Source organism: Plectropomus leopardus, chromosome 20, assembly GCF_026936395.1.
Source record: "Plectropomus leopardus strain MGB_pleo_1.0 chromosome 20, ASM2693639v1, whole genome shotgun sequence".
NCBI classification, from domain to species: domain Eukaryota; kingdom Metazoa; phylum Chordata; class Actinopteri; order Perciformes; family Serranidae; genus Plectropomus; species Plectropomus leopardus.
Window position 1 is genome coordinate 14460659 of NC_142195.1, and position 15757 is coordinate 14476415.

The window sequence follows — 15757 nt, forward strand, 5'->3', positions numbered from 1 at the left end:
ACATTAAACCTGCAAATGTCACTTTGTTCCGGTTAAATGCTGGTATGGTCGTTACTCTTCAAAATCACTACTAACAACACGCTGTCTGCCTGTGACATGTAGTTGCAACACAAGTTTATTTACTATGTCTCCTGCTGCCTGCGACATAAACACGCCCCTCCAGTCAGCAAAGATGAAGACTCACATCTGATATATTCCCCAAAGACCTTTCGTCTTCCTTTAAATTAAACACAACTATTAACAATATATCAAAAAAAGCGTAATGACTTAAAGAGGTGAAGACATTTTCATAGATTAGTGTCAATGAGTTCTCTTTTAAGTGGCTGCTGTGTGCGATGCTCTGTGAACACACTGTTGAAGAGTCTGAGATGTGTTCAGCCCCTTTCCCACTGACACCCTCTAACATCTGGCTTTTGTCTTTAGTGGGAAAGCTTGCAATCTGCATTCATTCCTGGGACAAATGACTCTGCAGTTGTCACAGTTATTTATTGTCTCCCGCTCCACATGGCTTCATGGACACGACACCCAGGTGGATGGACTAATATTTGCCCCCTTTTCTAGCACAATATAATGTCTCTCTGCCACAAAATGCATCTGTCTTTGTCCTAGCGGTGCTCAAATAACGTTCCAAATCAGCCGGCACCATGTTTTTTTTTTAAAGAGACACAGAATAGATAACAGAAATTTAAAAATAAAATAAAAATCATAACATTTTGACTGGCCTCCAAGCTGCTTTCCTTTGTTTCTTAACCCTGCTTTCTGGTGCATTTGACATTGAATTGCTGGAACGGTGCAGGTTGAAATGTCTGGCTGCACCATTTCAGCAATGAAACTCTCTAAAAAGCAGAGGGAATAGTACACATCACATCAAACCAGCCACAAGAGGGGGTGACCGTGTCGAAAAACAACTCCAGAGAGAAACATACTGGATTTTCAAACTCAGTGCCATGACTGAATGAAGAAACTGATTTCAAACCCTTTTTTTGTAAACTTAGTTTTCACCACTGCATCTTTTTCCTTTGTTCAATTAATTTACTAGTTTGCACTAGCCACATTACATTACACATGACATTAGATGTCAATGGACAACACAAGGAAATATTTACCTTTATTTATATTCCAGCACACAATGACATGATGAAGGCTGCTGTGCTGAAGTGCCTTGGCATTTTTTTCCCCTTTCTTTCTATTCTTTCTATTCTTTCCTACTTCTTTTTCTCTCTGTTATAAGATTGCCTGTGACCGCTCAAAATTCATTTAAAAAAAAAAAAACTGCATGTAAGGTCTAATTTTGAAGGAAAAGGGTATTAGAGTGTCAGAGTGTACTGGGATTCATACCGGTCCCTCTTTAAGGTGTCCCATGGCTTCATCCCAGAGTTTCTTGTTGGCTGTGTCCTCCCGGATCAACTGTTGCTGCTGTTCTGACAGCTGGAAAGTCTCCTCTATCTTCACCTTCTTAGTGGGAGGCTCAGACGCTGGTGACGACTCTGGTAAAGACACACGAATAAGACTGAAAAATGCGACAAACTCTTAGAGAATAAAATATGAAAATGAATGTAAACAGTAGTGCATGCTTGTGGAAAAGAAGACACTGGTGGATATCAAATATTTACAAGCTATCTTAAAAGATGTTCCACTTCCACACTGTTCTCACCTGTCTTCTTCTCACAACACCTTGTCTGACCTGCTTTGAGATTCATCTGTAAAAGCACCCACCACTATCATGGGCTGTCTTCTGCTCTCCATTACTCTGTGGCTCCTCTTCATCCACACCGGCCATCAGCTCCTCATCCTCTTCCTCCTCATTCTCTTCTTTCTCCTTGATCTTGCGTCTCCGTGACCTCCCCCTCCCAGGATAGTGCTTACTGCGGCCGCCACGGCCAGGTCGAGCACAGGCCTCCTTCTTTGTTTTGTTAGCCATGGCCGCCAAGTAGCCAGGCGGGTACTGCAGACAGTGGTATGTAGTAGAACACATGAAATATCCTACATACAGTAAAGACAGTATGTATTTATGTACTGTCTGAAAAAAATAGCATAAAGAAGATGTATTTGCAGTCTAACCTGAACAGAAAGGCCCAGTTTCTTTATCCTCTCCAGTCCTTCAGGCGTCCACGGTGCTGGTTCCAAATCGTCCCGTCTCAGCAGGTACCGCCACACCAGGTAACCACACTTTCCGATCTCTGGCCAGTACTTCACCACCTAAAATTCACACATAACCAGAATAACATTACACACTGCTGTGACGAAAGAAACTTTGAACTTTTCAATTAGAAAACAGTCAAAATGGAGCCAATTCAATATGTAAGGTTAAATACCCCCCACCCCAAAATACTTAAAATAATATAAGAGCCATCTGGAAACGTAAATCAGATTTTTCAACAACCTAATCCTATTTTAAAAGTCACTAAAATGCGTGGAACATTGCAGATACTCCTAAAAAATAATCCTAATAAAATACTCCTCAACAACAACAACATAAACTTAAATAAAAGAGAACAAATAAGTTATTGAAAACAATATTTTTATGGAAAATAAATCTTGAGAAAATATGCCTGATTAGTAGAAAAGCATTTTTACTGGGTGAATGCAATTGCATAATTTGCAGATTTGTTTTAGCCTACAAAAATACGCATCTGTACCTTGTAAATACCATCGTAGCGGTTTCCCTCCTCAGGAGCGTATTTGCTTATGCGTCGACCTTTGGAGCTGCGCACAACTCTCACCGGCTTTCCTGCTCGCCAGTTCCTGGACTCTGCCCCGTCTTTGTCATTTAAGGGGGCATCACAGTTTAAGGCCAACGCTCTGCAGGAGTCACAATCCAAGAGATATAGATGAAACAGAATGATGTTCATCAAGGCTTACTTAATGAGCAATCTATTATTGATTGATGGTAAGACATTAATCATTCTGGGTGGTTTATCTTAAAAATCTGTTAGCCTTCCATTCATCTTTGAGTGATGTACCTGTTCATGTGTGTCAGGGTCTGGTCAAAAGTGTGCTCTCCAATCCGTTTGTTTCCTGAGAGGTCACGACCCCCACTGCCTGTGTAGGTGAACTCATCTCCCCGGTCCTACAGCAGGTAACCATGACTAAGTGACCAGCATCAGTAAACTATCTAGCACAGTAAAACAAGATGCTGTCCACGTGACGGAGATTCATAAATATTTTTTAAAAAATACAAATAACCCACCACTTCATCCTCAAAGCCTCCAGCCAACACCAGTGAATAGGAGCCATCGTTACTGCGCCCGTGGATACCACCAACATGCGGCCTGTGAACACCTGCCTCACTCACCTAAAGTGTTTGTGTGAGACAGTCAAAGAAACGGAGAAGCACAGGGAAACTATTGATCATATGGGTAGTGATGTATCAGTTATAATATTACAGAGAGATATGATAATACAATAGATAATGCCATGATAATGAGAGTGTAGGATGAGATATGGGAGACTTACAGTAATACTTGCTTTGTTTTTCTCACATGCCTCCAGTGAACAAAGGATCCAAAAACTGAGTAAATTATTGATGAAATGAACTCAAAGGGGTCCATATTTAGTAACTATATCAACACATCTGTTAAAAACACACTCACACAACTTGTGCAATATAATCCAAGTTTTATTCATCCAGTCCTATGTCCAATACGTCCCGAAACAGACAGACTCCATTGACAGAAACAGTAATTTTACTTTGCTAAACACAGAAGCTGCTGGTCTACTGCTGCCTCTATCAGTTAGCTTGTTTGTATTATTTTGTGTCTTTGGTGTTTTAAAGGGTTTTTTTCAGATTCACCAAAGTTAAACAATGACACAAACAAACTACTGATCAAGGCAGACCAGCAGCTCCCGTTTTCAGCAAGATTAAATTACTTTTGTTGTCAATAGAGTCTGGCTTTGAAGAGAGCATAGATAAGTTTTATTGTATGTTTCATTTTAAATACGAAGGTGTAAGCGAAAACGCATGTTTGGGAAGAACTGAGCATACAACTGGATAAATAAGACTTCGATTAAACCGCACAAGTTGTGTGAGACTGTCTCGCGGATGTCTTTCCCTGTTTTTGGATTTTTCATTCACCATTCACAAATTCAACTTAACAAGGGGTCGGTAAATGAGGGGGGGTAAGAAAGGCTAACCTGAACTCTGAATTTCCAGGTGGTTCCAACAGGAATACCAGGTATCGGTCCATAGTGGTTTGAAGGAACAATCGTGCACTCCTTGGTACGCCCCACACACGCCATACCCTGCAATCACATCAAGAAAGACAACAAAGAATGTAAGCTGCATGCAGAGAAATATCATTAAATGTCTACGAATGCAAATGCCTTTAGATCACATTCCTGCAATCATCTAAATTCCATTTAGGAGGTACACAGGATTTCAAAAGTAAGAAGACAAGAAAAGTATTTTAAGGGTTATAAAATTGCTATAATGTGAAAGGCAAGAATAAGTGCTGTGTGAGTCACAGCACTTAAATGTGCCCAAACACACAAGCCAGGCTGTTTTCAATTAGTCCACAGAGAAAGGGAGCATTCTGGTAAAGAAATGAGTTATTTTTCCGTTGGCAGTTCCAGGAAAGTGGCTAAGTCATGCTTAATGGCATTGTTCACATTACACCATGGAGCAGAGCGTCAGGGAGACAGCCAGGCCAGCATGGAAACGAGCCACACAATATCTCAAAGTGTTGCCATGAGAAGACTCTGAGGAGATTTTGGGGGAAAAATATTTAACAGTATGCTTAAAACAGATGCTTTTTAAAAACACGTTTAAATGCATGTCAGCTGTCTTCCTCTGAATAATTTTCTGCCTCAGCAGCTCGCATGAGATAATTTCAGTTTTTGCCAAGTAAAAAGTCTGAATGTCATGAGAAAAGGAGGTGTACACAGTGTTCATAAGACATGTTGTGATTATTTATGAACATCGTGATAATCAATAACAGATCATTATTTATACAAATGTAAGCATTTGCAAAAATGTGTTGTGGCTTACTCCAGGAGTTTGGCGGAACATTAAGTAGATATTAAGTCTTGTTGACTGGATCAAAAACATCTGATCTGATCGTTTGATTTGAGGGAAAAAGCTGCGGTGAGCTCAGGTGATATTAAACAGAGCTTCAAAGAGGAACACACAGATCTCTTCACATGAAACAAACCATTTATCTCTGATCAGGAACAACAGGACACACAGAGCAGATACTACTTACACAAAATATAAAACACATAAAAGACACACTGATGAACACAACAGTTTGAAAGATGTAAATAAAATAAAACGTGTTTGTTATGCATGGATAGTGCACTGAATGGATGAATCAATAAATGAAGGGCTCATCTAAACCTTTGCTGTTAGTGGTGTGCCATAAGAACTATATGTTACAAACCGCTGCATAACTTTCATTTACGTAAAAGCAGTTTGTTGTGAATGTCTTGCGGTGTTGTCTGTTCTTCTATTACCATCGGGACTGTTACACTGTGATAAAAACTTGTCGGGCCATTTTTTTTTTTTAAGGCTCTGGAAGACTTTTTTTTTCAACAGCAACATTTACATGAGAGTATAATATCTAGGGATGTACCCGGATCCAAAAACGTTCTTCGGAAAAGCACAAATAATGCAATGGAAACAAATATAGACTACAGAGTGTGTAGACTACAGTTTAAAGATGTGGATATACATTTCATAATTAGTTATATGCAAATATTACACCAATTTGATGCTTGAAGGCACAACAATTGTAAAGCAAATGAATAATGAAAATATGTTTGCCGAATTTAACGTGACTTTTGGTGTAAACCACACCCATACCCAGTCTTCTATGCAAATACAGACACAGAGACTGGTAATTTTGTTGGTTGAACAGACACAGATAATGATATTTCTGCACACATCTAATTTTAACATCATATACTAAAAAATATAATGCAAATTAACCCTGAAGGAGGGTGTCTACTATTTCTTCTTTTAAGTCACTTTTTGACTATTTTAAACTCATGAGTTCAAGTATTACACACTCAAATAGTCATTCTGTGATCTTATGTTATGACAAAATCCTGCCATTTGTAAAGACATTTGAAAACACCACCAAATGTATCTTCTCCGAAAGTCATGTCATATGATTATCATTATTCTCAACAATCTATTTGTCATGTGATGCCATCTTTGAAAATCAATCGCTTGTGCCGAGTGTTGAAATGTAAATCTGATTGGTGGAAATTGAACATGCTTCATCTATTTTGTGTCCGCAGAATGTGCAAGCTACTTGAGCCAAAATGTGCCTAATACGAGGAATCAGCACTTTTTCTATTATTTTGGCTTTATTTCACAGATGGCAGACTTTTGGAAAATCGATCTGGAAAAGTTAATGGCAACTGGAGCAGGAACCAAAGGCCTTCCCTCGAGCTTACTGCTGAAATGTACTTTCAGTCTTACAGAGTCGCTGCCAGTTCACCCAGTGTGTGTGTACCTTTGGGTGCCCTTGAGTCTCACCTTTCCCCAGTCCCTTTGACTCTCAGTTGTTGCCGAAGGCATCTTGGCTTTTTTCTTGCTGGCTTTGAGTTTCTCTCCTGCCTTAACAACCTCACTGGTGTCATTCTTACAGGTGGGGCAGTACCTGGTGGGAAGAGAGTAAGTCATATCTGTGGATGCATTTCTGTGAGTTTGGTAAGAGCTACAACATAGATAAAATTTGGTTTTAAGTACCCTAAAAGGAGATGTTGCACCAACATAAATATTTACATTCAATGAATATCAGAAAGTCGCAACAAAAAAAAAGTGGTTGAGAAATGTCATATTTAACTTTTGCTGTTTTCGTTCCATTAAGCAATACAGGTAAAACACAGACACGGAAGCCCTGATCTTCCTCTCAGTAATTGCCAAAAAGGAAATTCCCGATTTCCACTTGGCAGAGAAACATTTTAAGTTGTTGCATTAGATAAACTCACATTTGCATTATGTCATTATTCAATATTGATTTGAACCTCAATCACCACTTAATTACTGCTTAAATGCACTTCAGCTCATACCGAACAACATTAATCAACCCTCTTAAATTGACTGTGAAGCGCAGGATGTCTTGGCTAATTGCAGAGCAACACTCTCTCTCACCAGTCCTCGTCATCAGGGATGGTGGCCAGTGGCGGGTTGAGGCAGTAGATGTGGAACGCCATGTTACACTCGTCACACAGCAGCTGCATATGAGCGTCCTGCTTCCCGCCACACACACAGCAGGAGCAGAAGCGACACTCGGCGTCGGGGTCAGCCTTGCAGTGCTTACACTCTGGGCCGCTCTTCCCTGGTTCCAAGGACAAGAAGAGGACATTAATTCCAAATGCACACATGCTTAAAGATGGTCTTACGCTGTGATCATGCTAAAATTTACCTTCAAAAGCAACACAGACTTTTTTGCCACTATTGTCACTGTATATGTGAGTGTGTGCGGTCTGGTGCATACGTTTAAATTGTCCATCTGATGCCGAGAGTGCTCGAGCTCCTGGTGTCTCCACCTGGTAGATTTCATCCAGAAACTGAACTTTACAATCCCCAATTACATCTCCAGGTCCACTGAAGGGAGGGCGAGAGAAAAGAGAGAAAGGGACAGAGACAAAGAGAAAGAGAGAGATGAAAGCACAGGAAAAGAAAACCAAAGAGGGAGATTAAAAGATGTGTTATTACCTCACCCAAGAAGGTTATGTTTTCGGTTCAGTGTGTTTGTGTGTCAGCAGGATTCTGGAAAAACTACAGGGAAAAATTCATAAGACTAGGTGGAAGGGTTTTGCATAGGCCATAGCCACTGCGAGATAGGTAGGTCACAAGAACTGATGTCATGCCGATGCCAAAATTCTGAAAACATGATTTAAGTTCTGGGAATGCAATTCTTCCAGACCTGATGGGGCAACATCTACACTTTTAGTCTGTCGTTAAAAGCCAAAAAGAATGTGTACCAGCATGGAAGAGCAATAACAACACTTGGAAGATGGTGACAAGTGTAGCTCCAGTGACAGCTCTGCCTTGAATTATGAAAAGAAATGTGTTACTACCTGAAGCCAGAATTTTTTTTTTTTTTTTGCAATGGAAGTGCCACATATTTAAACCATGCTACAAACATCAGCAGCATGACAAGACGCTGAGTATTTACCCTGCACTGACTGCCATATGTTTGGTGTTTTATGAGGTTGCTGAGAATTGAAAAATCACAGTGGAGGAGGGGCGGGGAAAAAAAGCTTGCCATAAAGACCAACCGTCACATCTTACATGTACAAGTGCTTAACAGCAACAACGGAGGAGAACTGTTAGGGTCAGGTTATATTTATATACATTTCCACAGCCACAAAATCTCATGATCCCGCATAGACTAGTACTCTACGTACATGGTGGATCATCAGTGATTAATAATACATTTAAAATTTAATTGAATTTAATGTTTTTAATGGAGTGTATATCTAAATACATGGGATTCATTATTTTGTTTTTACTTTTTATCGTGGTATAGTGGAAACATGAATATACAAATATCATGCAACTCCTTATACTCTTCCAAACATCCAAATATAAAGAGTCTGCAATAAACTCCCACAAAGGTATTAAGAAAAAGGTTTTGGACTTTACCCCTCATGATAACAAGCAATAATATTGACCGCAATAAAGAAGTACATAATAAAGGCACATCTGGTATGATGAGGCATCAGCTAGGTCCAATCATATTTTAACTTAATTGTAATAGTTTGGGACATATCTCCAGAGATATAGTTGTTGCGGTTGCAGACCAGCATAGCCAAGACTAGACCTTGGCCTTGGCTCTGGTCTGCATTCTCCGAGGGCTCTTCTTGTTGAGCATGTTACAAAGAGATGAAAGAAAATCACACAAAGAAACGTTCTACATCTCATAAGCTACAAAATGAAAAACTAGCAAAAGAAAATAAGATAGCAATCATCCCCCTATACTCAATGCATCACCCTCCCACCAAGGAAGTTAAATCCTCACCCCAGGAGGATCTTGACTCGGAGCTCCTTGTTGGTGCGGGAGGCTTGGTTGAGGTTCTGAACCTCAGCATCAAACCAGAAGCCCCTCTCATCTGGGGTCTCCAAATTGTAGTTGACCATCACATTCATGCCAACCTGGAGCTGGTCCCACCGCAGCAGGGTCCTTGCACGTGGCCGCACGTCCACTGGTCGCATCTCCACCACACCGTTCTCTGGGTAGCTGGGGAAGAAAGAAGAGGAGAGAGAAGGAAGGGTGGTTAAAATGTGTGAAATCTTCATGCCTACAGACAGTGTGTTTCTTTTCCTCGAAGATCAAGTTATTATAAAAATACATATATAGGATAAATAATGATTGGAAAAGTAAAAAAAAATATTGGAGTACAAGACTTAACAGTGTTAAAATCCCCAGCAAAAAGTAGCTATTCAGAGCAGTGTGTTTTGTAAAGCAGATGGATGGAGATGGAGAAATCATTTAACAGCTCAGTGCATTAAGAAAAATACTGTTCCAGTGATTAGCAATATAAGCCTCTGTGCAGGAACATGTAAGTCCATGCAAATCTGCAGAAGCCCACACAAGCACAGAGGGGCACAAACTGTAATACATGTGAATTTTGCACAGAAAAGCAAATTCCTATTATAAGAAACTGGCATTAAAGACCTATCAGTTTATTCAACTTGAGATTAGCCCTGTGATCAGCCTTCATCTGTCCCATGCACAATAAACATACGGTTATCAAACACACTTATTTGTTTAAAGACAGGGCAAAGTTTTAGCAAGAAACTTGACTAAAAGAAGTGAAAAAAAAAAAGACAAAAAACACTATTACCAATACACTTGTACATTTGAATTTAGATTGGACTTATTTTGGACTTAATTTACACATTATTTCTTTAGGACAAATCACACAGATAAAACATGTGCTATTTGTTTGTTTGTTTTTTTAACAGCAGCCACGACACAATGTTTAAGAGTTTTTGACATTGAAAATTAAAATGCACATAAATAACACTTATATCCACTTTTTCTCCAGAAAGCGACATCCACTCACATACTGTAGATAATCAAAGACTTGTCTGTACACATACTATGAGACATTTGCACACAACAGCTTTCTGACTGAGTTTTTAGAGTGCAGGATTATGAAGGATTTCCACTACCATGGCGTCACTCCACCTCCACATTAATATAAACCGAAAGTAAATGTAACACAGCAATCTTACTGTCTTGGCAAACACAATTCTTACAAATTCGGTAAAACTTGGACCAATGTTTTCCAAGTTTCCATGTATGTATAGACGGGCATCAGTCCAAAGTATTCTCTGCATTCTTTTGCCAAATTTTCAAGGGGATACCCATTGGAGCCGCTGTTTTAAGGACGCAAGACAGAACATAGCAGCATTATTATACCCATTGTATAGCCTATTGTTTGTGCTCACTTAAAAAAGTCAAACATTTAAGAAAATGAGGAAATTCTAGTCTGGTTTAATGAGGCTTGAGTTATCTACATCCTGGTAGACTGCTGTGCCCTTTGGCCCAGCCAACAGCAGCAGTGTTAAGAAAGGTGAAGTGATATGTAGTAATGGCAGGATTAGGCTGAATAAAACATCCGCATAGCTTTACTGTTTTAGATATTTAATGTCTGTCTAAAAGCTCTGGCTCAAAATTTTGAGTATAGAGTAGTTGTTTTTTTAGTGGTGTAACCCTGAATAAACTGCAGAATAGCTTTTGTTTGGGAATGTTGAGATAATTGCGAGTTTGTTTCAGTTTAGCTTTTTTAGTAAAAGAGTAATGTTAAAGTTATTTTAACCTGTTATCTCATACAAATTAATTGACAAATCTTTTGAAAGAATAGTTCAGTGTTTTGAGAAATCTGCTTATTTTCTTCTGAGTGCACTGACACACAAAGCCGACAGTGTAGGGCCGCCTGTGATCATCTGTCACCCTAGTTTTTGCAGTTTGTCCTGCACAGTTGGCACTTGTCCGCCCTTGCCGGCTTTACTGGCCGATTCAGCATTTTGAGTCAACGTCGGAGACGGCAGAGCCAGTCAGTGAATGAAATCACTTTGACTGGATTCTTAACATACTGCACAAACACAAACAACCTGTTATATCAGGTAAGATTATGTTTTTAGCCATGGAGCTCTTAAGCAGCAACGATTCATATTTGTCTGTGTTGTTGCTCACTAGCGCATGCTAAATATCCCTTGTTCTTGTTCTTCTGGCTAACTAGCGTCTTGAATCCACCCAGTTGGTCTTGCAGTTTCCTTTTCTGAATGACCAATGAAGACCACTGCCACTATTGAGAGTTATTGTGTTATTGAGTTAACATATGCGCTAGTTTTCTGCTGACTAGTCTTCGCAGTGTGTTCACGTGCAGCTTTTTTACCGAGACACAGGTGACGTGAGGTGACATAACAGTTACTGTCTTACACCTTGGTTTTTGGATGCATTGAACAAAAGAGTGCGCTTTAGAGGTATTAATAAGCGGATTTTGTTACATTTGGACAAGGCCAAGCTATTGTTTTTAGCCTTTGTGCTAAGCTAAGCTAGCTGGCTAGCTTCCTATTTAGCATATAGACGAGAGTTGTATGAACTCAGAACTAAGACTGACAATAAATACACTTGTCTTTAATGCTGGTGAAATGTTTTTTTGTAATTTTTAGAATGTCTAATGTCCATAAGAAAACTCCAAATATTCCTCCTTCGCCAAAAAGAAGATCTAACCAAGTGTGAAAGTCTTCTTGTCTAGCAAACTCTGAGTGGAGGTATGAGGTTAATTGTGCAGGTTTCCTGCCTGCCAATCATCATTAACTGTAAGGATCAGGCCTGACTCAGAGATTAATTGACAGCTTGCCTACCTGCTTGCCAATAGCTGGAATTATGCTCACAGATGAACAATGTGCTAACACTGACGTTTGACCACAAAACAGCCTGCACACTCAGGTCCACTCACACAGTGGGAGGTGGAGGGGGAAGCGGGGAATTGTGTGCATGAGATAGCAGTGTATGTGTGTTTTTGAGGGAAAGCTGAGCCTAAACCGGGGGTTTTTCAGACTGGAGCAACACAGAACCAACGATGGCCTGTTGAGCTCAGTCTAAATATGACTAACATCCGACATTTTACGATTTCAGAATATGCAGTACTTGCGCTTTACTTCCTCATAGAGAAGACAATGCTGCATATTTTAAGCAATTGTAAATTGACTGGAGGGCCAACAGAGGCAGACTGTGGGAGTTGTAACACACAACACTCCCAGGAAGAGGAGGCTGGGGCACAGTGTAGGGATTTCCTTTTTTAGGCCCAAGGGATTACTGCAGTTTTGGGTAGGGTAGGGTAGGGTGGGGGGTGAATACAAGCAACACAAACACACACACACACACACACACACACACACACACACACACACACACACACACACACACACACACACACAGACAGACAGACAGACAAACACCAACATGCACATGTGTACACACACACACACACACACACACACACACACACACACACACACACACACACACACACACACACACACACACACACACAGGGGAAGAATATCAACTTTGGAGCACAATGGGGCTCAGCATGTACAGAAGGGGAACATGGAGGAACACAAGGGGAGCAGAAGTACTCAAGATAAAGACCACACAAGCTCACTCGGTACTGCTGTGCACTGGCCCTACTTTAGACCCATGAACATCCACCTACGCACGCACCAGAAAAATTAATAATGACAGAAATGTGTGATATTGAAAACTGAAACATCTCATAAAAGCTTATGTGGTATAAAGTAGACGATTACATTTCATTTTGTCAGAGTGGGCATTTAGCAACAGACACTTTGACCTACTCTTACTGCAACAGTAGAACGTGGTTTAATTTCTTTCATACACACATAAAAGGCGAGAGAATTACATAATGGATGCATTAAAATCATCCTAATGGGGAAAAATGGCTATCCACTGTCTCCATAATTGTGATACATGCATTAAACGCTCTCGTTAGTGTTGTTGCTTTGGCCATTCTTTCCTGCATCTCACAAACAAGCACGTTGTACTAACATACAATAATATTATGTCATTACTTGAGATTCTTTAGATTTCAATTTTACCTATCTGAAGACAGACTGGAGACACACTAATTAATACGAAATTATTACTCAAATTTATATCTGGCCAAGATACAACTGTAAACAAAAATTCTTCCAAATTTTTGTTCAGACCAGAGACATACGACGACCATAAGAAACAAAAATATCTTGTGTATTGTGTTGGCTCATTCTGGCTCCAACAGCTGCCAAACATTTTGGCAGTGACTCAACAAGACACATCAGTGCTTCATGCAACTGCCTATGCTTGATGGGTAGAGGGAGGCTACTCTCTGTGGACGTAGCTTTCAAGGTCATCCCAAATATGTGGTGTGTGGCGGCCACACCATTAATCTCACTTGACCTGAATGTCCCTTAAACCATTTCTGGAAAATATTAAAATGTTAAAATAAGAGTGTGTAGGTTTTGAATTAAATCAAAAAATGCCACATTACTCCTCCATGAATTTAAAGCAATTGAATACACTCAAGAGGTTTTGCTGCTACAATCTTACTTGGTCTGGTATGACCAGTGGCTCACAGTGGTTTACTGGTTTTCAAATACCTAAAACCTTATTCAGAACTTTCTGTACAAAGGTTGAGTACCGCTCACATTTGAACTGATGCCAGTAAAGGTGCCAGTTCCCCTTAAATTTGGTAACAGTGCCCAGTGGTACCATTTTTTCCCGAGTTGCTGTCAACAAGTAATTCTGCGCCTTTGCTCCTTTTTTAATCACACATAGAGCTAACTCTTTGTCTGTCCTTCCATCTGCTTGCTTGTGTGTGTATTTGTGTGCGGTCTGTCTGGGTCTCTGATTAGACACAAGTGGAAGAACCAGCCTATATAATTTAAAAAACACAATCACAAACAGCAGTGGTACTAGACTTTTTCTTACAGAAACTGAAAACAGACCAAATAGACCTGAACTATCTACAGGAGCAGTTTTGGCTCACTGGGAAGTGGCTGGCTTCCCAGCTTCGGGGCACTTTGTGGCGCTTCTGCCTCTCGTCTTAACGCTTTCTGACCCAAGTGCACTCTTAGGTAGCAAAATTCTGAACAAACTGATTTAACATTATTCGGACAGTCCCCTTACAAGCACCAAGTTTGGTACCCAACCCTACTGCAATTTCTGAATACTCATCATTGTCATACACATACAGCAATACATAGAGTATTTGGGGTTGACTGATATTGGTTTTTCAGGGCCAATACGATTATTCGTGGTTAATGAGACCGAAAACCGATATTTTGACCTAATATGCATTTACTATAAAAATGAAAATCTTTCTGTCAATATTTAGAAAATCTGAATTTAAAAAAATGAATGAATAAAAATAGCTCCCTGAGGTTTTACAAAGTAAAAGTTCCTCCCAAACTGACACTTTCTTTGCATGTATTGCAGACTGCTTTTCCTGGTGTTGGTTGAGTGTAATCGGCGATCATCAAAAGAAAACACTGATGCAGATAATCGGCAAAATGCCAAATATCGTGCCCCCTAATCAGCCAGGGCGATAATCTTTCGACCCCTAGAGTATATCACTATATATCATACATCTGCAAAAAGTTCATATCCGCAGATTTATCGGTCTAGCTCTAATGAAGGCATTTCTGTAGTAAAAGCCCCTGAGCACTCACGACAACAAAATGTTTATCTAAACCAACACATCTTGGCATTCATACAAAAGGAGCAATTGAAAAAAATCACTGATATATATATATCAATAAAATCAGATCCATAACAGTTTTAGAAGTTCTCGAGAACTTTTTTCAAAGGCTTATACTACACTTCACAAGTAAAATTCTCATTATCTGCTTTTCTTCAGTCCTACCACTACACATGAACACATAGTGTTTTCTTTTGGAAACACGACACTGAATTCCTCTAAAACACAGCCAGAGTTATTCCACCTGCAGATATCACACACCCAGACAAAGAACCTGAGCTCTAAGTCTGACAGAATGAAATCTAACATTTGAAGCATCAGTGTTAAATCTGCACACAGAGTTCACTTGACTATCCGCCTACGCTGTCACAGTGGCGAGATCCAAAGCCTAGTATTAGGAGTAACTTTCCCTGGAGTTGTAGGAAGGAAGAAAAAAGACTTTCAGAAGCAGAGGAGGTAAACAAGAAACCAAAATCATGTCAACACTATTATCATTGCAAAGTGTACCTATTTAAAATGTAGCTATTTAATCAGTTGTGAAATTGAGATAGCATGACTTATCGACAGCGGAGCTCTTACAGTCTCCTCTGTTATGAAACCATCATTAGCGTTTTGTGTGCTTAGCTGAGGTTCCTGTAAAGACGGAGAAAGCCAAGAGAAAATGAAAAATCTTCATTTTGCTGATAAGCAGCAGAGTAAGAAATAACAAGCTAAATATAATTGCTTCATAGTAGTAAGGGAAAGTGACGGCAGTCTCTCTTAACCTCAGCTTTGTTAGTAATTGAGGCCAAAATGTGAGGCTGCAACTTTTTCTAAGTGTGTATCTAAATGACTTGAATCTGGGGATGAGGATTATTTAAGTTCAGTCATGTGACAGACATCAGAAGACAACTTCAGGTGTTTAAAAAGGCCAAATTACTGATTTCCAACCTGAATTATATTATTCTAATGTGACAGGAGAAATCTCTTTTCGACACGTTCCAATCCAGGGACTCTGAGATGACTCAATACAGAGGCAACACAGGCA

The 15757-nt window shown here is 39.8% G+C and overlaps 1 protein-coding gene across 2 annotated transcripts in view; it reads right to left on the minus strand.

The window, feature by feature from the left end:
• Positions 1-15757, minus strand: part of uhrf2 (ubiquitin like with PHD and ring finger domains 2) — a 40283-nt gene that overhangs the window by 6269 nt on the left and 18257 nt on the right. For both annotated transcript variants that reach the window (XM_042509154.2, XM_088071118.1), the window contains 11 exons: positions 8976-9194; positions 7446-7555; positions 7100-7286; positions 6482-6605; positions 4135-4242; positions 3191-3295; positions 2964-3070; positions 2640-2802; positions 2062-2199; positions 1717-1945; positions 1339-1487 (listed from right to left, as the gene is read on the minus strand). In XM_042509154.2, coding sequence (XP_042365088.1) covers positions 1339-1487; positions 1717-1945; positions 2062-2199; positions 2640-2802; positions 2964-3070; positions 3191-3295; positions 4135-4242; positions 6482-6605; positions 7100-7286; positions 7446-7555; positions 8976-9194 — 1639 coding nt within the window. The remainder of the gene's footprint in view (positions 1-1338; positions 1488-1716; positions 1946-2061; positions 2200-2639; positions 2803-2963; positions 3071-3190; positions 3296-4134; positions 4243-6481; positions 6606-7099; positions 7287-7445; positions 7556-8975; positions 9195-15757) is intronic.